Source organism: Taudactylus pleione, unplaced genomic scaffold (genome assembly GCF_031769625.1).
Source record: "Taudactylus pleione unplaced genomic scaffold, aTauple2 ptg000048l, whole genome shotgun sequence".
Classification (NCBI taxonomy): Eukaryota; Metazoa; Chordata; class Amphibia; order Anura; family Myobatrachidae; genus Taudactylus; species Taudactylus pleione.
This window is the reverse complement of record NW_028284450.1, coordinates 2,221,475-2,244,278: the sequence shown is the minus strand read 5'-3', so window position 1 is coordinate 2,244,278 and position 22,804 is coordinate 2,221,475. Positions and strand designations below refer to the sequence as shown.

At 45.2% G+C, this 22,804-nt stretch overlaps 1 protein-coding gene across 2 annotated transcripts in view; it reads right to left on the bottom strand.

The window, feature by feature from the left end:
• The window catches only part of LOC148537611 (E-selectin-like), a 228,256-nt gene that overhangs the window by 60,643 nt on the left and 144,809 nt on the right, over nucleotides 1-22,804 (bottom strand). For both annotated transcript variants that reach the window (XM_088460535.1, XM_088460536.1), the window contains one exon: nucleotides 10,070-10,255. In XM_088460535.1, the coding sequence (XP_088316661.1) occupies nucleotides 10,070-10,255 (186 nt within the window). The remainder of the gene's footprint in view (nucleotides 1-10,069; nucleotides 10,256-22,804) is intronic.

Here is a 22,804-nt window from a genome sequence, read left to right as displayed (position 1 = left end):
TGGTTGGGAACACAACGCTACTTTCAACTCCTGAAAAGCTTTCTCCGCCTCAGAACTCCATTCTACCATGACTTTTTGTTTGCCTTTGGTCAGGTCAGTCAGTGGGACTGCCATGGTGGCAAAGTTGGGTATAAACCTCCTGTAGTACCCCGTAATTCCCAAGAAGGCTCTCACCTGCTTCTTATTCAGAGGCCATGGCCAGTTTTGTATGGCATCAACTTTATTGAGCTGAGGCTTTATCAGGCCTCTGCCAATGGTGTATCCCAGATATTTTACTTCCTCCATGCCTAGACAACACTTTTTTGGGTTGGCTGTCAAACCTGCCTTATAGATGGAGTCCAAAACTGCTTGTACCCTGGGTAAGTGAGACTGCCATTCAGGACTATGAATGACCACATCATCCAGATAAGCAGCCGCATACCGTCTATGGGGCCTTAGAATCCTGTCCATCATTCTTTGGAAGGTAGCAGGTGCCCCATGTAGCCCGAAGAGCAACATCTTGTACTGAAACAAGCCCTCTGGCGCTGAAAAAGCTGTCTTTTGTTTGGCGCTCTCGGTTAACGGTACTTGCCAATACCCTTTGGTTAGGTCAAGAGTGGTTAAATACCTTGCCATCCCTAGTCTCTCAATCAATTCATCCACTCTTGGCATCGGGTAGGCATCGAATTTTTAAACACTGTTCAACTTTCGGAAGTCATTGCAGAAACGCACACTCCCATCGGGCTTTGGAATCAACACAATGGGACTTGACCATTCACTATGTGATTCTTCAATAACCCCTAACTCTAGCATATTTTTAATTTCTTTCGACACCGATTCTCTTTGTGCTTCTGGCAACCTATAGGGCTTTAGATTAACTTTAACCCCTGGGTCAGTGATGATGTCATGTTTAATGACCGAGGTTTTCCCAGGTACGTCAGAGAACAGCACCCTATTTCTGATCAGAAACTCCTTGACCTCTTGTTGTTGAATTGCCAACAGGGTTCTTGCCACTGTCACTTCGGGAACTAAGGGCCCTGGATTTACTGGAGGGGCTCGGACGGCCAACAGTGCCGTTCTATCTTTCCAGGGCTTTAACAGATTTATATGGTATATCTGTTCCGGCTTTCTTTTCCCCGGCTGGTAAACTTTGTAATTGACCTGCCCCACTCTTTCTAAGATTTCAAAGGGCCTTTGCCATTTAGCCAAAAGTTTATTTTCCACAGTGGGAACCAATACTAACACTCTGTCCCCAGGAGCAAAGCTGCGTAACCGAGCATTGCGGTTGTATACCCTCTGCTGTGCCTGTTGAGCCTGTTCCAGGTGCTCTCTCACTATCGGCACTACCGCAGCAATTCTCTCCTGCATTTGAGAAACATACTCAATCACGGTTTTGTAAGGACTAGACTGCCCCTCCCATGTCTCTTTGGCAATGTCTAGTAACCCCCTTGGGTGTCTCCCATACAACAAGTCGAAGGGTGAAAACCCGGTGGAGGACTGGGGAACTTCTCTTATGGCCAACAATAAATACGGCAATAAGTAATCCCAATCCCTACCATCCTTGTCGACCACTTTCCTAAGCATGTGTTTTAACGTCTTGTTAAACTTCTCGACCAGCCCATCGGTTTGGGGGTGATAAACCGAAGTTCTTAACTGTTCAATTTTGAACAGGCAACATAACTCTTTCATGACTTTTGACATAAATGGTGTACCCTGGTCAGTTAGTATCTCCTTGGGTATAACCAGCCTGCTAAAGACATGAACTAGCTCTCTGGCAATGGTCTTGGTTGACGTATTACGCAACGGGATCGCTTCCGGGTACCTGGTAGCATAATCCATTTTGACCAGAATATACTGGTGTCCCCTGGCAGACTTCATTAAGGGTCCAACCAAATCCATCGCTATTCTTTCAAACGGCACCTCTATAATAGGCAATGGAACTAGTGGACCCTTAAAATGTGGCCTGGGAGCATGATACTGATACTCAGGGCAGGATGTGCAAAAGTCAGACACCTCTTTATGAAGCCCGGGCCAGAAAAACCTCTGCATTATTCGCTCAGTGGTTTTCTCTACCCCTAGATGGCCTGCCGTTATATGACCATGGGCCAGATCCAACACTGTTCTTCTGTAGGCTTTGGGAACTATTAGTTGTTCCACAATATCTTCCCCCTTCTTAGTCACCTGATATAACAAATCCTGACACATTGCCATGTGGGGATAGGACAAAGGACTATCAGGGTCTACGGGTTTACCATCAACTACTTTTACATTCTCCCTGGCTTTTACCAAAGTAGGGTCATTCAACTGCTCCACGGCAAAGACCTCTCTTCTGACCTCTAAATCAGGCAGACGATCACCTGGCCCAACAACACTTCCCACCTCAATGGGAGGCACATCAGTTGGCGGGCCACAATCACGTGCCCGCATTCTCCACCATATTGTGACACAGTTAGGTTAGGGGGTCCCTCTCCTGGGTAGAGGACTCCTTCCTTACACACACACACAGCAGCAGGGAAGCAGCACACCAGTCTGGATGCAAGTACAAGCTGGTCGGCGCCAGTCTTTATTGTACAATGTCAGAAACAAACATAAAGAAAACATAAACATAAATCCTAGCCCTGTCGGGGCACTAACTTCACAGGTAGTTCCCTCACTACCAGAACCTGGCAGGGCCTAATGCCCTCACCAGCAACCAAGGCACAGCACAACACTCACAGTTAGGTTTTCAAGTGTCTCTGAGCAAACTCCCTGTCTGCTCTCCCAGGTGAGACAATCAGCCCTCAACACACTAGGCTTATATTGGCCACTCTCAGGTGGAAACCCTAACAACCTGTTACCAGGCTGCGAGAACCAAAACCTGGAGTGGCCGTGGGTGGAGCCCTCCCTCTCCTCTCACCCACAACCCCCAGGTCCCAAACCGGCTTTTCAAAAAGCCGAAACTCAAGCCTGCTACACTGCAGACTTTCTCCTGGGGGTTTAAAACACATAAGACAGGAATCTGGGACAAATGTACCTGCCACAGACCACTTTACCAATGATCCTATCACAATATGTATACACACTTTCATTTAAATTCTTTCATTTTAATTGCTATATAGTTTGCCTAATTTTGGAATAAGCTAAATTTTTAACAAATTATGTTAATAAAAGTTATATTTTAGAATTATTCCAGAGTACTAATTGGATACTATGATGTACTAACCCAATTAGTGCACCAGACATTAATCTTATCTTTTTGTTCTGTTTTTTTCTCATTTCTACTAGCTATAAGATTGTTACAGAGCACCACCACATGTATTGATTAAAAAATTAGAAATAATGATGGAGTTTTTGGGTCATTGAGAACCAATAAAATATCCAGTCTCTGAAGTAGATATATATATATATATATATATATATATATAAATATCATACAAACTCGGCACTCACATGCTTTTCAAACTGCAACTCCTTTGAACATAGGGAATGTTGGTTCCAAAATATTGCAATAATTTGTTAAGCTGGACACCGCTTCACGGTCATTCCCATGTAGCCAGTCCCTACACTGATTCTCAGATAAATGAACTTGATCTGCCATCTTGGGCTCAAGCTTGCATACATTTTAAACATGAAACTGGGTCCTGCCTTAAAGAGACAGGACCGCACCCAGGGCTATCAGTTAATAAGCACCTGGAAAAAGAAAAAAGTTTGTCTTACATTTGAAAACAGGGTGCCCTAGCAAGTGTGACCACAAAATTTAGCCTGTCGTTTATTTAAATTTTGTGGTCACACTTGCTAGGGCACCCTGTTTTTCAAATGTAAGACAAACTTTTTTCTTTTTCCAGGTGCTTATTAACTGATAGCCCTGGGTGCGGTCCTGTCTCTTTAAGGCAGGACCCAGTTTCATGTTTAAAATGTATGCAAGCTTGAGCCCAAGATGGCAGATCAAGTTCATTTATCTGAGAATCAGTGTAGGGACTGGCTACATGGGAATGACCGTGAAGCGGTGGCCAGCTTAACAAATTATTGCAATATTTTGGAACCAACATTCCCTATGTTCAAAGGAGTTGCAGTTTGAAAAGCATGTGAGTGCCGAGTTTGTATGATATTTTTTATGTAGATGGTGTGGTCACATACCAAGGGCACCCCAGATGGTCGAGTGCCGTGGATTGAGTCTGTCATATATATATACAGTCAGGTCCATAAATATTGGGACATTGTCAGAATTTTCATATTTTGGCCTCTATTCACCACCACAATGGCTTTGAAATGAAACAAACAAGATGTGCTTTAACTGCAGACTTTCAGATTTAATTTGAGGGTAATTACATCCAAATCAGGTGAACGGTGTAGGAATTACAACGGTTTCTATATGTGCCTCCCACTTTTTAAGGGGCCAAAAGTAATGGGACTATCAACTCAAAAGCTATTTCATGGACAGGTGTGGGCTATTCCCTCGTTATTTCATTATCAATTAAGCAGGTAAAAGGTCTGGAGTTGATTCTAGGTGTGACATTTGCATTTGAAATCAGTTGCTGTCGACTCTCAATATAAGATCCAAAGAGCTGTCACTATCAGTGAAGCAAGCCATCAATAGGCTGAAAAATCAAAACAAACCCATCAGAGAGATAGCAAAAACATTAGGTGTGGCCAAATCAACTGTTTGGAACATTCTTAAAAAGAAAGAACGCACCGGAGAGCTCAGCAACACCAAAAGACCCGGAAGACCACGGAAAACAACTGTGGTGGATGACAGAAGAATTATTTCCCTGGTGTAGAAAAACCCCTTCACAACAGTTGTCCAAATCAAGAACACTCTCCAGGAGGTAGGTGTATATGTGTCAAAGTCAACAATCAAGAGAAGACTTCGCAAGAGTGAATATAGAGGGTTCACCACAAGATGTAAAACATTGGTGAGCCTCAAAAACAGGAAGACCAGATTAGAGTTTGCCAAACAACATCTAAAAAAGCCATTACAGTTCTGGAACAACATCCTATGGACAGATGAGACAAAGATCAACTTGTACCAGAGTGATGGGAAGAGAAGAGTATGGAGAAGGAAAGGAACTGCTCATGATCCAAAACATACCACCTCATCAGTGAAGCATGGTGGTGGTAGTGTCATGGTGTGGGCATGTATGGCTGCCAATGGAACTGGTTCCCTTGTATTTATTGATGAGGTGACTGCTGACAAAAGCAGCAGAATGATTTCTGAAGTGTTTTGGGCAATATTATATGCTCATATTCAGTCAAATGCTTCAGAACTCTTTGGACGGCGCTTCACAATGCAGATGGACAATGACCCAAAGTATTCTGCAAAAGCAACCAAAGAGTTTTTTAAGGCTAAAAAGTGGAATATTATGCAATGGCCAAGTCAATCCCCTGACCTGAATCTGATTGAGCATGCATTTCACTTGATGAAGACAAAACTGAAGGGAAAATGCCCCAAGAATAAGCAGGAACTGAAGACATTTGCAGTAGAGGCCTGGCAGAGCATCACCAGGAATGAAACCCAGCGTCAGGTGATGTCTATGTGTTCCAGACTTCAGGCTGTAATTGCCTGCAAAGGATTTGCAACAAAGTATTAAAAAGTGAAAGTTAGATTTAGGATTGTTTAGTTTGTCCCATTACTTTTGGCCCCTTAAAAAGTGGGAGACACATATAGAAACCGTTGTAATTCCTACACCATTCACCTGATTTGGTTGTAATTACCCTCAAATTAAATCTGAAAGTCTGCAGTTAAAGCACATCTTGTTTGTTTCATTTCAAAGCCATTGTGGTGGTGAATAGAGGCCAAAATATGAAAATTCTGACAATGTCCCAATATTTATGGACCTGACTGTATATATATATATAGAAAAAAATAGAAACATTTGTACACTCAAACTTCTCACAATAATAGGGTGCATGACCATAAAGAATTAAATATAGTAGCAGTCCAATGATAAACGATCAGCTCTCCAGTTTAAATGCAAAAAACATCTTTATATAATGCAGGGCATGCATCCCATAATCAGTTCCACAAGGCATTAAACGTGCAAAATTTGTATAAAGTGCGGACTCAAAGAGGAAAAAGCAGCTTTCCATGTCATCTTATAAGGCACATAATACTCATCGTTCCATGTGTAGATCAGGGTGAGCAGCCCAATGCCCGAAAAGCCATTTCGGTGCACACAGGCACCTTCTTCCTGGGGCAGCGTGTTAAACAACAAGCCATCTCTGCCTGATATACTTACCTAGCCACCTGTTTACGCCCACAATCATCCTCCAAACATGCGCTCACCTGTGTAATGCCGCCAGCCACCGGACTTGTAATCCAGGCCGCACGTGTCACCGGAAATGACGCGCTCTACAGCTTCCTCTAAGGTGGAACACAAGCTAAACCAGCGTTACCAAGCTGGTTTATCTCATGAGCTATGGTCTGGCTTAGTCTCATGAGCTAGCTTTGAGTAAATGCCTCTTTTCTATTTATAAAACTTATTTTTGTTTTTGTAGTGTCAAACTGGCTGAGAAACACTGATTATATGCTGTGTTGCAACACTCATCTCTATGAATAAATATACAGAGTACAAAAGAAGCAAGACTAAGTCTTGGTATACACTAACAGACGGGTGCCGCCAAATCGTTAAAAGATCAGATCTGACAGAGTGAATATTGGATCAGTGTGCACCCATACGCACAGAGCAATTTCTTGCTCAGTGTGTACTTTCCATGCATCTCTTGATTGGGATCGGGACGATGGGAATGATTTTGTTCCCCTAATCTGAGCATTGCAGGAACATTGGAAGCTGTTTATCGGCTTTGAACACTCCTACGCTCCTGCATACACGCTATCCAATTATCGGACATTATTGGCTGATCGGACCCATAATGCCTGATAATTGAATAGTGTGTACCTAGCTTATAGCTAGACCCACACTATACAATATTTGGGCCAACTTGACAGATATTGGATTGTTGACCGGAAAATTGTTTAGCATGTAAATTACACCAGAGCCCAATAAATGGAATAAGCATTAACCAAAATAAATGGAATCAGCTCCCGATATAATATGTGCTATACACGCCATGTCGTTCACAAAGTTTTGGGATCATTCAGAAAATGCAGTGTGTACGAACCTCAGCCCGATGTCTAGTGTATAGTAGCCCTGATTTAAAGATGAATCGGAGATTTACATAAATATGGGATTTATGTAAATCTCTGAATCAGGCAGAGTGTATGGAGACATTATTGGCGATATGATTTGAAATTGAATGTATAAATGGGTATTGAATAAATAAAATATTACTGGGTATTGTGTACGCTGTACAACAGCCGATTTCAGGATAGTTTTGGTCAACCTGATTAATCGTTGGCCATAATCTTATAGTGAGTGCTTAGCTTTACTGACATAAACAGGACAACTTGCTGCCTCTCTGCCAGTGCAACAATCATGTTATTTGTGTCTGAATGCACTGTGGAGTGGTTGTGGATGAGATACTATGGAGTTGTGAGATAAGGATTTTCCAGATTGTGCTGCTTATCCTGATAAAGCTTTTTGCCTTTGTATATCAGTATGGGATGCAGTCATAATAGTGACCACATTCGGAGCGCTGGAATCCCAGCTCCTGTCAGAATCACGAAGGTAAGTAGCTGGGTTAGTGGTGGTTAGCATTAGGGTTAGGGGGATGGTAAGGGTTAGGTGCTAGGGGATGGGTTAGGCACTAAGGGGGAAAGGGTTAGGGTGCGGGGGAAGGAGAAGGTTAGGTTTTTATCACCAGAAAGGGAGGGTTAGGGTTAGTGGTAGTAAGAGGGAGAGGGTTAGGAAACCGACCAACAGGTGTCTGTATCCTAACCCTGTCGGGACGCCGACTTCGGAAACTGACTGCCTGGTCACGAGCACCTGCATCCCGTACTGAGCCCATTAGTATATAGTGTTCTGTATTTAACTGTTATCCTGTTATCTGGGATCTAATAATGTGCAAATAAAAGTGATTCAGCAATAATGGAACAGTTGTGTTGTCAGGGGCTGGCTGGCAACTTTTAGCCTGGGGTGCAAATGCATGCAGGTGGCCCTGGCAGAGGAGTAGCGTGTAGCCAGGGTGCCCGGAGCATGTGCGTGCTATGGCGCCCCCCCCTCAAGTGTTCCAGGGAGGAGGCGGGTCCATATGGAATTAATGTAAAGTAAAAATAAAGATTAGGGGCAGCCCCCTGTAGTGGTGCCCATATGCAGGCCTCCAGTAGTGCCCCCAGTAGTGATCCTCCTATGGAGTGCCCCTTATACAGTGCCCCCAGTAGTGGTCTCCCCTGTGCAGTGCCCCTTGTGCCCCCAAGTAGTAAGCCCGTTATATAGTGCCCCCAGTAGTGGTCCCCCCTGAGCAGTGCCCCTTGTGCCCCCAGTAGTAAGCCCCTTATATAGTGCCCCCAGTAGTGGTACCCCCTATGCAGTGCCCCCAGTAGTAGTCCCCCCTTGTAGTGCTCCCAGTAGTGGTCTCCCCCTTGTAGTGCCCCCAGTAGTAGCCCCCCTTGTAGTGCCCCCCGTAGTAATCCCCCCTTGTAGTTCCCTCCATAGTAATCCCCCCTTGTAGTTCCCCCAGTAGTGTTCCCCCTTGTTGTGCCCCCAGTGGTGTTCCCCCTTATAGTGCCCCCAGTAGTGCTCCCCCTTGTAGTGTCCCCAGTAGTGGTCTCCCCCTTGTAGTGCCCCCAGTAGTGCTCTCCCCCTTGTAGTGCCCCCAGTAGTGGTGCCCCCCTTTTAGTGCCCCCCCTTGTAGTGCCCCCCATAGTAGTCCCCCCCTTGTAGTGCCCCCCATAGTAATCCTCCCTTGTAGTTCCCCCTGTAGTAATCCCCCTTGTAGTTCCCCCAGTAGTGTTCCCCCTTGTTGTGCCCACAGTAGTTTTCCCCCTTGTAGTGCCCCCATTAGTGCTCCCCCTTGTAGTGCCCCAGTTGTGGTCTCCTCCTTGTAGTGCCCCCAGTAGTAGTCCCCCCCTCGTAGTGCCCGCAGTAGTGGTCTCCCCCTTGTAGTGCTCCCAGTAGTAGTACCCCCCTTGTAGTGCCCCCAGCAGTAGTACCCCCCTTGTAGTGCACCCAGTAGTAGTCCCGCCCTTGTAGTGCTCCCAGTAGTAGTCCCCCCCTTGTAGTGCCCCCAGTAGTAATCCCCCCCTTGTAGTGCCCCCAGTAGTGGTCCCCCCCTTGTAGTGCCCCCAGTAGTAATCCCCCCCTTGTAGTACCCCCAGCAGTAATCCCCCTTGTAGTTCCCCCAGTAGTAGTCCCCCCCTTGTTGTGCCCCCTGTAGTAATCCCCCTTTTAGTGCCCCCAGTGGTGGTCTCCCCATGTGGTGCCCCCAGTAGTGCTCTCCCCCTTGCAGTGCCCCAGTAGTGCTCTCCCCTTTTAGTGCCCCCAGTAGTGCTGTCCCCCTTTTAGTGCCCCCAGTAGTGCTCTCCCCCTTTTAGTACCCCCAGTAGTGCTCTCCCCCTTTTAGTTCCCCCAGTAGTGCTCTCCCTCTTTTAGTGACCCCAGTAGTGCTCTCCCCCTTGTAGTGCCACACGTAATAATAAAAAAAAACACTTACCTGAATCCCCGCTCCCGCCACCACCATCCGCTCCTCCGTTCGTCCTCCCGGGCCGGACCGCTCTGCATTATGGGAGAGACGTCATGACGTCTCTCCCATTACCCACTGCAGGAGCCGTAAGATGGAGCAGCTCCTGCAGTGGGCGCAGCGGCAGTAAGTGAGAGTCTGACAGACTCTCATTGGCTGCCACTCAAAACAAACACACAGCTGCCGGTGCTGGCGGCTGTGTGTTAGTCACTGTGTAGCGCTGGCCGAACTCCGTCCGGTCAGCGCTACACGCGCGGTGCAGCCTGTGTCACATAGACACAGACTGCCCGTGGCGAGCAGTCTGCATGACGCTGCGGTCGGGGGGGCACATGGCACCCTGCCACCCGGCCCAGCCACTGTGTGTTGTACGTAATAGTGTTTTGGTCATTTAGGTTCAGCACATATACATGAAAAATCTACTTGTGCTGTTTTTTATATGGATTTTTTGTAGAAATGTCACTAATAATTAAAGGGTAAAATAATGCATTAAGAAAATTGCATTACTACACTGTTACATTGGACAATAGCTGTTTACCTAGACATGTTGGTGGAGCTTCGGTCCATTCTCCTGAGCTCTGGCACAATAATGAGTTTGATCCTTTTATTTCAAATCCCTCTTTACAAGTGAAGTTGCAAACGGAGTTGTACTGGGATTCTCCATATACATCAGTACAAATGATTAGTCCAAGCTCTGGAGTTTGTAGGGTCATGCAAGATCCAGCTGCAATAAAGAAAATAAATTATAGTAGGAACCCAATACAAATTCAAATTATGGATCTGATTCTGAGTCAGGCTCATCTCTTTTCATGGGATAGTGAGTTTTGGCATACAGCACATGCAATGAATTTACATATTTGTGACTATTGCTCCTTTTCCTCTCTCAGATCACAACCTTATCACCTGCACGCTCTCCTCCATTACATCAACCTCAGTGTCATTGAAATCAACCAAACCTCCTAAAACCCGCAGAAATATTAATGCTATTAACTTTCAACAACTAGCTACCTCTCTACAACAACGACTCTCACCAATTTCTACATTCACTTCTCCTGAGACTGCTGCATCACACCTAAACCAGATTCTAGAAAAAGCCCTTGATGTAGTAGCTCCAGCTACCCATCACACACCACGTATACTTCGCGTCAACCGTGGCATTCGAACTTAACAAAGCTTCTACAAAAACTCTCATGTAAAGTAGAACGTCAGTGGCGAAGGTCTCGTACTCCAAGTGATTTCCTCACATATAAGACTGTCTACAACTCTTATCGTACTGCTCTGGACACTAATCTAATCTAATCTCTGCTCAAGCCTCTAACCCCAAGCAACCTTTTAATACATTTAAACTGCTTCTTTCCCCTCCCTCACCAAGCCACCTGCTACTATCTGTAAACAAGATTTGCTTCCTATTTCAAAGACAAGATTGATAAGATCTGAAATGAAATGGTATGCTCTTCCTCAGCTAATGACCTGCTCAATTCCCTACCTGAACCCCCTGGCACATTCTCTTCATTTGACCCCACAAATGAAGATGAAGTATCTACACTCTTCTCATCCTCCTACTCTATTACCTCTCCTCTAGATCCTATACCCTCACAAATCAGTAAAGCTCTGTCTCCAGTGTTCATCCCAACCCTAACTAAAATCTGTAATCTCTCTCTCTCTCTCTCTCTACTGGCATCTTTCCATCACTGTTCAAACATGCAACGATTACTCACATTCTGAAAAAACAAAATTCTGACCCTAACACTCTCTCAAATTACCGTCCTATCTCCCAGCTCCCATGCCTCTCCAAGCTACTTGAGAGACTTGTCTACACCCGCCTCACACACTTTCTTAATTCACACAATTTATTGGACCCACTTCAGTCTGGCTTTCATTCCCAACACTCCACAGAGACAGCACTGACTAAGGTAGTAAATGATCTGGTCACTGCCAAGGCTAAAGGTCATTATTCACTCTTTCTTCTAGATCTTTCTGCTGCTCTTGACCACTCTCTTCTCAAACAAACACTACAATCCCTAGGTCTTAAGAACAAAGCTCTTTCTTGGTTCTCTTCCTACCTATCTGATCGCTCTTATACTATTCGTTTTTCTGATTCTGCCTCCTCTTCGCTACCTCTATCAGTTGAAGTACCACAAGGCTCTGTCTTAGGTCCTCTGCTATTCTCAATCTATACCACCTCTCTTGGCAAACTAATCTGCTCTTTTTGATTTCAGTACCATCTGTATGCGGATGATAATCAGATCTACCTATCCTCCCCAGATTTATCACCATCTGTATTGGGCCATGTCACTGAATGTCTTTCTGCCATTTCATCTTGCCACCTGAAACTTAATATTTTGAAAACAGATTTAATTATATTTCCACCAGCCAATAACAGTTACCAACTTGATCTCTCAATCTCTGTTGATAACTCGACAATCCACCCTGCCCCACAAGCTCGCTGCCTAGGTGTCATACTTGACTCTGAACTGTCCTTTGTTTCCCACATTCAATCTGTCTCAAAATCATGTTACATACATCTAAAAAACATATCCAAAATTCGACCATATCTCACACAAGACACTGCTATAACTCTAATCCATGCACTCATTATTTCCCGCATTGACTATTGCAATAGTCTCCTTACTGGCCTTCCCAAAAACAGGCTATTGCCATTACAATTCAATATGAATGCTGCTGCAAGGCTTATCTTCCTTGCCAAACGTTCATCGTCTGCTACACCACTCTGTCAGACCCTCCATTGGCTGCCGGTTTTCTACTGTATTCAATATAAAATACTTTTACTTAAACATAAGGCTATTAACCAAACCACATCAACATACATCTCACTCATTTCAAAATTTCTCCCAACCCGACCTCTCTGCTCAGCACAAGATCTGCATCTCTCATCCCCACGCATTACTTGCTCCCACTCACGTTTACAGGACTTTCTTCGGGTTGCACCCACTCTGTGGAATGCCTTACCATGCACAATAAGACTTTCCTCTAGTCTCCAAACCTTCGAGCATTCCCTGAAAACTCACCTCTTCAGGCAAGCTTATCAGATTCCAGAACCGCCCACATAACCTTCATAGCTTCCATATCTAATTACATCCCCTTTCACAGTCCACACATAACCTCACACATTGTCTTTCTTTCACATCCTCCTGATATTTGGCAAACATTCCTGTGTGACTGGATCATGCAGCCCACCAAGAAACTCTCCATTCTGGCTGGACCAATTTGCAATATATAGCATCTATCCTTGTGTATCAATGCCTATTTCCCTATAGATTGTAAGCTTACGAGCAGGGCCTTCCTACCTATAAATCTGTGTGTTATTACCCAGTTTTGTTCTATTTATGTTTCCAATTGTAAAGCACAACGGAATATCCTGATGCTGGAGGAAGAAGACATCGCTTTGGAAGATGAGTATTTACTGACTATTTAAGCTAATTGGAAATGTCCAATTGCTTAATTAGTCATTAGGTGGGTGCCGCCAGGGTCCCAGAGAATTTCCCAACCATTTTTCCTAAAAATATGGATTTTAGGAAAAATTGGTCGTGCTCCGGAGGTGCTCAAAAATAAAACTCCCCGCACTCAAAAAATTAAAATCCCTGCTCCTAATTGAATAGCAAAATTTCCGCACCTGCAGGAAATATCCCGCAGATCGGGATTTTTGCTATTTACCCACCTAATTGAATACCACCCTTTATGTCCAACTCAGAATCACATAGAGTACTAAAGGTGCCATAGCATTATCTGAAAATGTTAACTGCCAAAATCATAACTTTTAGAATATGCTCTGAATAAATACAGTAATTGCTAGTTTAGCAATGAAATACTATTTCTAAATAATAGTTTATTGTTTGTGGGAGGAATTATGTGAGATAAATTTAATTATAAATTCTCACCTGTGCTCCTTGATCCTACAAGTCCCTCAATGCCAATCCTGTTTGTGGCATTATCTAGGAATAGCCAGTATAGCAATATGCGTTGTGGTGTAAAGTAGCTAGTTTTAATGGTTAAAGGTTACACATTATGTGTACTTATTTAAAATGTAGATGTTTTTGGGTGAAACTGGCATGATTTTATGCATTTAGCCTTATGTTTTAATCGACCAGTACTATTAGACAGCTTCCATAAGATCTAGGCAAACTGGATATACAGTATTGATTCAGCTTTAGCATAGGAGTATTGACTCATAGTGTGGCCAAAGGCCATGCCTGTGTGGTCAAGATGGCGGGCATGGCACTGAGGGTGTTAATTTTTTGTGCTGCAGCACCATTTTCAAATAAACAGTCGGCGCTAGATGCCATGTACTGTAAATGTATATTTAATCATGTCTTTTAACATGTTATTTTTAATGTATAGAGTGCACTTTTATTATTTATTCAGAATTTTATTTTATAAGGAATAGCCATGTTCTGTGGCATAGGAAGTGATATGGTATTCATCCTTGCCCTAGCAAAAGGATTAGGGGTATATTTACTAAAGTCAGAGTTTTTAGAAGTGGAGATGTTGCCAATAGCAACCAATCAGATTCTAGCTATTATCTTTTAGAAGTTGCTAGTTAACTGTTAAGTAGAATCTGATTGTTTGCTATGCAACATCTCCACTTCTAAAAATTCTCACTTTGGTAAATGTACCCCTAGTGTTAACACCAAGCCTTTGTTAGATGCAATGAACTCAGGGGAGTTTTCTAAAAAGATTTTAAGGAATGATACAGTTATGTGCTAAATCAAATCAGATTGTGTTTAAGGCAAACTGGTTTGGGTCATAGATATAGCAAATGAGGAATTCAATTGACCAACTCCTGTGAAAAGTAAGTTGTATTTACATGTTGGGATGCTGTTTCCTGTACTACAGTAATCTTAGAGTTTTACAGCTTGCTGTATTGTGTCCTCTTAATGTATGAGTGACTGATGAGGCTTTAAAAGAGTGTGTATCCACTGACTATTAGAGAGGATTGTACTTCTGAAGAATATCTACAGTATATGCTGTGGTTGTTCCAAGCACCTGTAGCAAGGGTCTAGTCTTTTTAAAAACTTATAAGCAATTAACATCTTGCCTTTAGATGCCTGCATCTGCTTGTATCCTGTGACTAGCAGATGAGTACCAAATGCTACTCCACTTACCAGGTGTTCTGAATTGAGACCAGTGTCTCTTAGCTGAAAACCTTTTGCCAGCTACTACATTAAGACTGGTCTACAGTGAGGGATCATTGGGGTTTGCCAACACTACCCAGGAAATGTTGCAGCAGCATATCAACATATATCCAGAAGTAGGTGGCTACAGGTCTGGTGTTTGGAGCCTATGTGGAATGAACAGTTCTAAGTGCCAGTGTAGGAATTTAGTGGTGGCAGCAGGTTACCCACCAACTATGCAGTGGGAGGAGCAGTAGCATAACTAGGGGGGTTGGCCAGGGCACGCGCCTTGGGTGCCATTGTAAAGGCGGCGCAGACCACGTCTAGGTCAGTGATTTCAGTGTGTAGCACTACACAATAAAACAAACACCGCCGCCAGCGCCGGGTAGTACACAGTGACTGTGTTTGATTTAGCAGCCAATGATGTGGAGGTTATGTCCTAGCCTTCCTTGATGGGAAGCGCAGGAAGGGGAGGCGAGCCGGTGCCCTGGTGAGAAGGAGATGGAGGGGGCATAGGTCATCCCTCCCAGCGGTGTTGCTATCTAATGTCAGCTCCCTGGCGAACAAAAGGGATGAGCTCCAATTATTGCTTGGGAGAATTAGCTCTGGTATTTCTGGCTCATCTGTTATGTGCTTAACCGAGACTTGGCTTTCTGACTCTATAACTCTGTATTTCTGCCAGGGTTTTGCTTATTTAGAGCCCACCGTATCCTGGAACTTTCTGGGAAATCAAAGGGTGGGGGGTGTTTGTTTTTACATCAATGTAGGCTGGTGCAAGAACTTTACTGTGTTGCATAGGTCTTGCAGTTCAAACTTGGAGTTGTTTATTATTAACTGTAAGCCATTTTATTCCCCACGTGAGTTTGTATCATTTATCTTTGTTGGAGTATATATCACCCCCTCAGGCATGTGTTAATGAAGCTGTATATCATCTGGCTTCTCAGATATATGATTTGGAGTCTAAATTTCCTGACTTATTTGTTATTGTGTTAGGTGACAAGTGCCCAACTAGGGAGGGACGCACATTGGACCATTGTTATACTACCTTAAAGGATGCCTATCGTTCCTTTCCACGTGCAGCTCTGGGGCTCTCCGATCACTGCTTGGTCCATCTTCTCCCAAGCTTTAGGCAGAAATTGAAGGCAGTTAAACCTAGGAGATGGACTAAGGAGGCCAAATCGGATCTCTAGGCCTGTGTTGAGTGTACTGACTGGGATGTTTTTGAGGCCACAGATATTGATTTAGATGATCTAACTGATGTTGTGACATCATATGTTGGCTACTCTGAGGAACTGTGTGTGCCTACAAAAACTTTTTTTCCTATAACAATGATAAACCTTGGTTTAATGCGAAACTTAGGCAGCTCCGCCGTACCAAGGAATAGGCACATAAAAGTGGTGGTAGGGTTCGGTATAATCAAGCAAAAAACTTGTTAGCCAGAGAAATCAGAGCTGCAAAAAAAGGCTTTTCGGGTAAGCTGACAAAGGAATTCTCGGCCAATGCTCTGTGTCAGTGTGGAGGGGCATGCAGGCTATTACCAACTATAAGTCAGCACCTCCTCCAACTGTCACAGGTCAAAATTTGGCAGAGGACTTGAATGTCTTTTACTGTCAGTTTTAAAGACCCAATCTCGCTCTGAATTCTGGTCCTGACCCGTCCCCCAGTTCAGAAGAACCTCCTCTCCTTGCCTCTCCTGGTTCTGGGAGTAGTCTACCAGGGCTGCTGGTCAGTGAGGATGAGGTGGCCAGGCTGTTCAATAGGTAAAGGACCAGGAAGGCCCCTGGTCCGGACAGAGTGTCTCCTTCTGTCCTAAAAACCTGTGCTAGCCAACTGGCTCCTGTCTTTACTGAAATTTTTAAAAGGGCCTTAGATGAGTGTGCAGTTCCGCCCTACTTTAAAAGTTCAAAAATTGTGCTGGTTCCAAAGAAGTCCTCCATAACGGGCTTAAATGACTATAGACCTATTGCTTTGACATCTGTAGTCATAAAAACCCTTTAACAGTTGGTGCTGAACCACTTGAAGAGATTGATAGGCTCCTCACTGGACCCCATGCAGTTTGCTTATATGGCGATTAGATCAGTTGAAGATGCTGTAAATATGGGGCTGCATTACATTTTACAGCACATTGATTTACCAGGCACCTATGTCAGGGTGCTGTTCATGGACTTTAGTTCCGCTTTCAACACTATCAATCCTGAGATTCTGTACTCTAAAATGGCTAATTTGGGGGATTCTGCATCCATTTGTCGTTGGATTGTTGATTTTGTTAGAGGGCAGGAAACAGTATGTTGAAGTAGGGAAGTTTATCTCACATGCTCGGTGGACTAGTATTGGGGCTCCTCCAAGCTGTGTCCTTTCCCCCTGCTGTTTTCTTTGTATACAAAAACTGTACTTCTGGGTATCCATCAGTTAAACTTTTGAAGTTTGCTGGTGATACCATGGTCATAGGCTTGATATAGGGGGGATGAGTCTGCATATAGAAGAGAGGTGGACTGGCTGGCACAGGAATGGTGTGGCAGGAATAATCTAGAATTAAATCCTATTAAGATGGTGGAGATGATTTTTGACTTTAGGAAACAGTCTGCTAGTGCTTCTTCTTTGATCTTGGCCGATGTTGCTGTATCGGTGGTGGATTCATTCAAATTCTTGGCTTTCTACAATTTCCCGAGATTTGAAGTGGGAGAAGAACACCAGTGCTATTGTCAAGTGGGCTCATCAAAGGTTATACTTCCTTAGACAGCTCAGGAAATTTGATCTCCAAGGGAACTGATGCTGCTCTTTTACTCTGCGATAGTCAAGTCTGTTTTGTGTTCCTCGATTATTGTGTGGTACAGTGCGGCTAGTGTTTGTAATAGGACCAGTCTACAGAGAGTAGTCAGGTCTGCAGAAAAGATTATCGGAGTTGCCCTACCTTCGATTCAGGACCACTATTTGGCTAGGGTCGGGAAATGGTCCAAGAATATTGTGGCGGATGTGGCCCATCCCGGCCATGATTTGTTCCAATTACTTCCATCTGGTAGAAGATATAGATTTTGTCCGGTTAGGACTTCAAGACATTCTAATAGCTTCTTTCCGCAGGTAATTATGCAGTTAAATCGTTAATTAACATCTGCTTGCTAAGGAAGATCTATATGTAATTTTATTGTATCATAACTTTTTTTGGCTTAGACATATTAGCATGTATGGTGATATGTAATGTGTTGTGTGAAATGAGTACTTGGCCAGTGGTAACCGGAGTTAAATTCCATGTATATGTTTACACTTGGCTAATAAAGTCTGATTCTGATGAGAGTCAGATGACTCTCATTGGCTGCTGCACCCAGGGCTGGAACTCACACATGAGCTCCACCTTCCAGCTCCTGCAGTGGGTAAAGAGCGGACTGTGGCAGGTGTAGGAGTGGAGATTTGGGTAAGTATTGTGTTTTCTATTGTGTGTGTGTTGTGATTATAGAGTGGAATCAACTGGAATTGGGTAGAGCAAAGGTTGAGTTGGAAGTTGGTGGGGGTACCACTTTGAGTGGGCTCTCGTTGCTGCAGTGTTTTTTGGTTGAAGGTTGGAGTCTGGTGTCAGCCTTGAGGGCTGGAATGCAGAGAATAGTCGTGACCAGGGATTTAAGATGTGATGCAGCCTGGAGTGCTGATTAGTCCTTGCAAGTACGGCCTGTGGCTGGGGGTTGATGCAGCCTTTGGGCTATGAAGGCAACCTTGAGGGCTGGTTGGACTTGGCAAGATGCGGCCTAAGGGCCGAGGATGGGGTGCAACCTTTGGTCTGTTGAAGTAGCAGTCTTGTTCAAAGTAGCGGTTGTTCAAAGTGGTCTGTTGAAGTAGCAGTCTGTTCAGTCTTGGCAAGTTGTGGCCTGAGGGCTGAGGATAAGGTGCAGCCTTTGGGCTGAAAGTCTTTGATATGTGTTAGCTTGGCTGAGTTGCAACCAGTGTCGCCAGGATGACACTGGCGACGGTGCGCTGGATTGCTCACTCAGAACGCTAAGATGCCACCAGTGCCACCAGGATGACACTGGCGACGGTGCGCTGGATTTCACACTCAGAACTCTAAGATGCAACCAGTGCCGCCGGGATGACATTGGCGATGGTGCGCGGGATTGCGCACTCCGGATGCTGCGATGCTTCCAGTGTCGCTGGGATGACACTGGCGATGGTGTGCTGGATTGCGCATTGAAGACGCTGAGATGCTACCAGTGTCGCTGGGATGACACTGGCGACGGTGCGCTGGTTTGCGCACTCAGGATGCTGAGATGCTACCAGTGTCGTCGGGATGACACTGGCGACGGTGCGCTTGCACACTTGGAACGCAGGCTTGCGGCACGTGTCGCCTTCTTGACACAAGCCGCCTGATGCTGACCTGTGTCCTGGGTGAAGTGCACTCTGTACCGCCAGGATAACACACACGGTAATGGTGGGGAAGCACTCTGTGCTGCCTTGATGACAAAAGCAGCACACGACAGATGATATGCAGACCGTGCCGCCTAGCTGGAACAAACGACGGGGAGACACTCAACAGACAGGACTCTGGAACTCAACTGACAAGCCGGAGACTGGAAACCGGAAGCACAAGTAACTCTATCACGGGCAAAGAGTGCAGGACTGGCTGGGTTTTAACAGGAACAGGCCCCAAGCAGCAAGCCTCCCTTAAGGATGCAGATGTGCTGTGCACAAACAGGAGAATCAATCAGCCTGCACCTGACATTGCACACAGACAGGCAGTAATTAATGCAATGCCTCAGGAAGGAGCTGCAAACACTAAGATCTTCTTAACCGCAGATCCTGACAGTGTGTCTGTGAGTTATATATGTAGTGGGCACTACTGGGGGCACTGTATAAGGGGACTACTGGGGACACTGTATAAGGGGCACTAGTGGGGGCACTGCATAAGGGGCACTACTGGAGGCACTGTATAATGGGCACTACTGGAGGCACTGAGTATGGGGCACTGCATAATGTGCACTACAATAGGGGGCATTTCATAAGGGGCACTACTACTGGGGGCACTGCATAATGTGCACTACAACAGGGGGCATTGCATAAGGGGCACTACTACTGTGGGCAATGCATTAGGGACAAGGGGCACTACCACAGGGGGAATTGCATAAGGGGCACTGCTACTGGGGATATTGCATAAGGGGCACTACTACATTGGGCATTGCATGAGGGGAACTCTTACTAGAGGCATTGCATAAGGACCACTACTACTGCAGACATTGCATAAGGGGCACTACTACTGGGGGCATTAAGGTGCATACGGAATGGACAGGAATATGCCCAGAGTGATGAGAAAAGGTGGTGTGTCATGTTGATATGCCCTCATTTTTCAATGGCCATGCCGCTTGTGACATGTGACCACTCTCACTTTTTCGGCATGTGCGCCGAAATGTATTTGGGGGGGCTCCATTTTTTATCTTGCCCTGGGCTCCAAATATCCTAGTTATATCACTGGTGAGGTGTCAGTAATGGAATGTTACTGGCGATGAGGAGGGCACTGAATTAGATGTGTGCGCCAAATAACTGCTCAGACCTGAGTTGCATAGACTGCATGTGTGTATCCCAATGAGCACACAATTCTGTGAATTAGCAGCTCCACCATTTTGTGAGTGACAGCAATCTCACTCTGTGAGAGTGCTGAATCTGCAGTTAACCACAGGGTTTGATTGCATACCATATCTGTATTGCACAAGGAACACGTCCATTAAGGTGTCAGCCTTAATGATCATAATTTCATTTCTTTTTTTAGTTTGAGTGGCATAAATTCAGTAGGTTTTGTGAAATTTAAGATCATGTCTAAGAAGCCTTAATGGGACATGTTAAACTGTAAGGTTTTTTGCCTATAGAATGTAATTGCTTTTTTATAATTTATTAACCATCAGGGTTTTGACAAGCAAATCGGGTCACCTGCAGGGCAGAAGGACAACAAATAGGTACACTAACATGGGTGGAAGAGCAGACAGCACACAGGAAGTGCTTTAAGGGTGCAGAGGGAGAGATGGCTGCAGGGGCAGGCATCAGGTGTGTGGGGCAGTGGCAGCAATAGGGCCATGCACAGAAGCATCAGCGGGTGACAGAGGGACTCACTGGTGCTGGGCATGCGCCTGAGAAAATCAAATCAATAAGACACAGATGTATGGACACAATAGTGAGATCTATCCATGCATTGTTTTAAAAAATGAATGCTTAGTATAAAATAAAAAAATTATGTGCCCCCACAGCACAACCAGCATCGAGCTTTGGAGTCCCAGTGCTGGTTGTGATAAACACAGGGGACAAATTACGTAGGTGTTCCCTGTATAGAGCACAACCAAAATATAGGGGACAAACAACATAGGGGTCCCCTAAAAAAACAAAACTGAATTTTCCCATAGAGAAATCCCAAGGGGGGTATTGGTGTTTAAGGGGCTACACCTCAAAGGCTATTGGAGGTACGAAGCTGAAATTTGGCAACCAGGACTGGTTCTGAAAAGCCTCATGCTGGTTGTGCTTAATATGTGGGACCCCTGTATTTAGCACAACCAGTACTGGGTCTTCAAAGCCGGGTGCTGGTTGTTTTTTGGGGGGTGGGGCCACGCCATTTTTTTTTAAACAGGGTTTTTTTAAACACAGAAGCAGGTATAACGGATCTTCCAGATCCGAGCCTGCATCTGTGTGCTGCTACCTCCCTCAGGTCCTAACGTCTGCACCACTGCAACCTGCACTGCTGCCACTAAGGCCCGTTACTGTCCCCGAGTCCCGGCCACAGCTAACACCCACTACTCCTCTGCACCTTTCCCTTGGGTCCCGCTTCCTTCCACCGAGCTGACCGCCGCTAAACCCCGCAAATGATGGCCATCTTTGTGCACCCAAGTGAAGCCACAGTGAGTACACCTGCTGAGGCTCCTACTGAGGCTGTGCAACAAGTTAAAATTTCCTATCTATTCAATGGCGTATTCTTGAGGTAATAGTTTAAAAACTGTAAGTTTCTCAATTACCTGAACTAGGGGTGAGCGGGTTCGGATTTCTGAAATCCGAACCCCCCCGAGCCCCCCCGATCCGAGTCCGATCCGAGTCAGGCTCGACTTTTCCCGCCTGACTCGGATCTGAAATCGAGTCAAAACGTCATCATCCCGCCTTCCGAGTCTCGCGGGTTTTGGATCCTATATAAGGTACCCGCGTCGGCGCCATTTTCTCACTCGGCTGTGGACAGTGAAGAGGGAGGGTGGGAGTTAGGGCTGTGTAGTGTAGTGTAGTGTAGTGCTGCTGTTGTCCACTACTTCAAAGTCCATAGGGGCTGGCTGTGTTGTGCTGTGCTGCTGTTGTTAATAGGGGCTGTGTCCACTACTTCAAAGTCCATAGGGGCTGGCTGGACTGTGTTGTGCAGTCAGTTCTCCATAGGGGCTGTGTCCACTCCAAAGTCCTGTGCAGTGTCCCAGTCCTAAAGGGGTGCTGTAGTGTTGTCCAGGGGGTGCTCTGTCCATCAGGGGTGCTCCCCCCAAGTGCTAAAAAAATAATATATTTTCTGTGTTTGTGAATTGTGTGCGCAGTAGCCGCACGTGCATCAACAAAGTAGTGCCAAGCGTGCGCCTGTGTCATAAGTAAAGGGCCGGCTGGCTTGACCGTTAAAGGGTGCTGTAACCCCCAAAGTACACTCCAGTCCAAACCAAAAAAAAAATTATTTTCTGTGTTTGTGAATTGTGTGCGCAGTAGCCGCACGTGCATCAACAAAGTAGTGCCAAGCGTGCGCCTGTGTCATAAGTAAAGGGCCGGCTGGCTTGACCGTTAAGGGTGCTGTAACCCCCGTAAGTACACTCCAGTCCAAACCAAAAAAAAAATTATTTTCTGTGTTTGTGAATTGTGTGCGCAGTAGCCGCACGTGCATCAACAAAGTAGTGCCAAGCGTGCGCCTGTGTCATAAGTAAAGGGCCGGGTGGCTTGACCATTAAGAGTGCTGTAACCCCCGAAAGTACACTCCAGTCCAAACCAAAAAAAAAAATATTTTCTGTGTTTGTGAATTGTGTGCGCAGTAGCCGCACGTGCATCAACAAAGTAGTGCCAAGCGTGCGCCTGTGTCATAAGTAAAGGGCCAGCTGGCTTGACCGTTAAAGGGTGCTGTAACCCCCAAAGTACACTCCAGTCCAAACCATAAAAAAAATAATTTT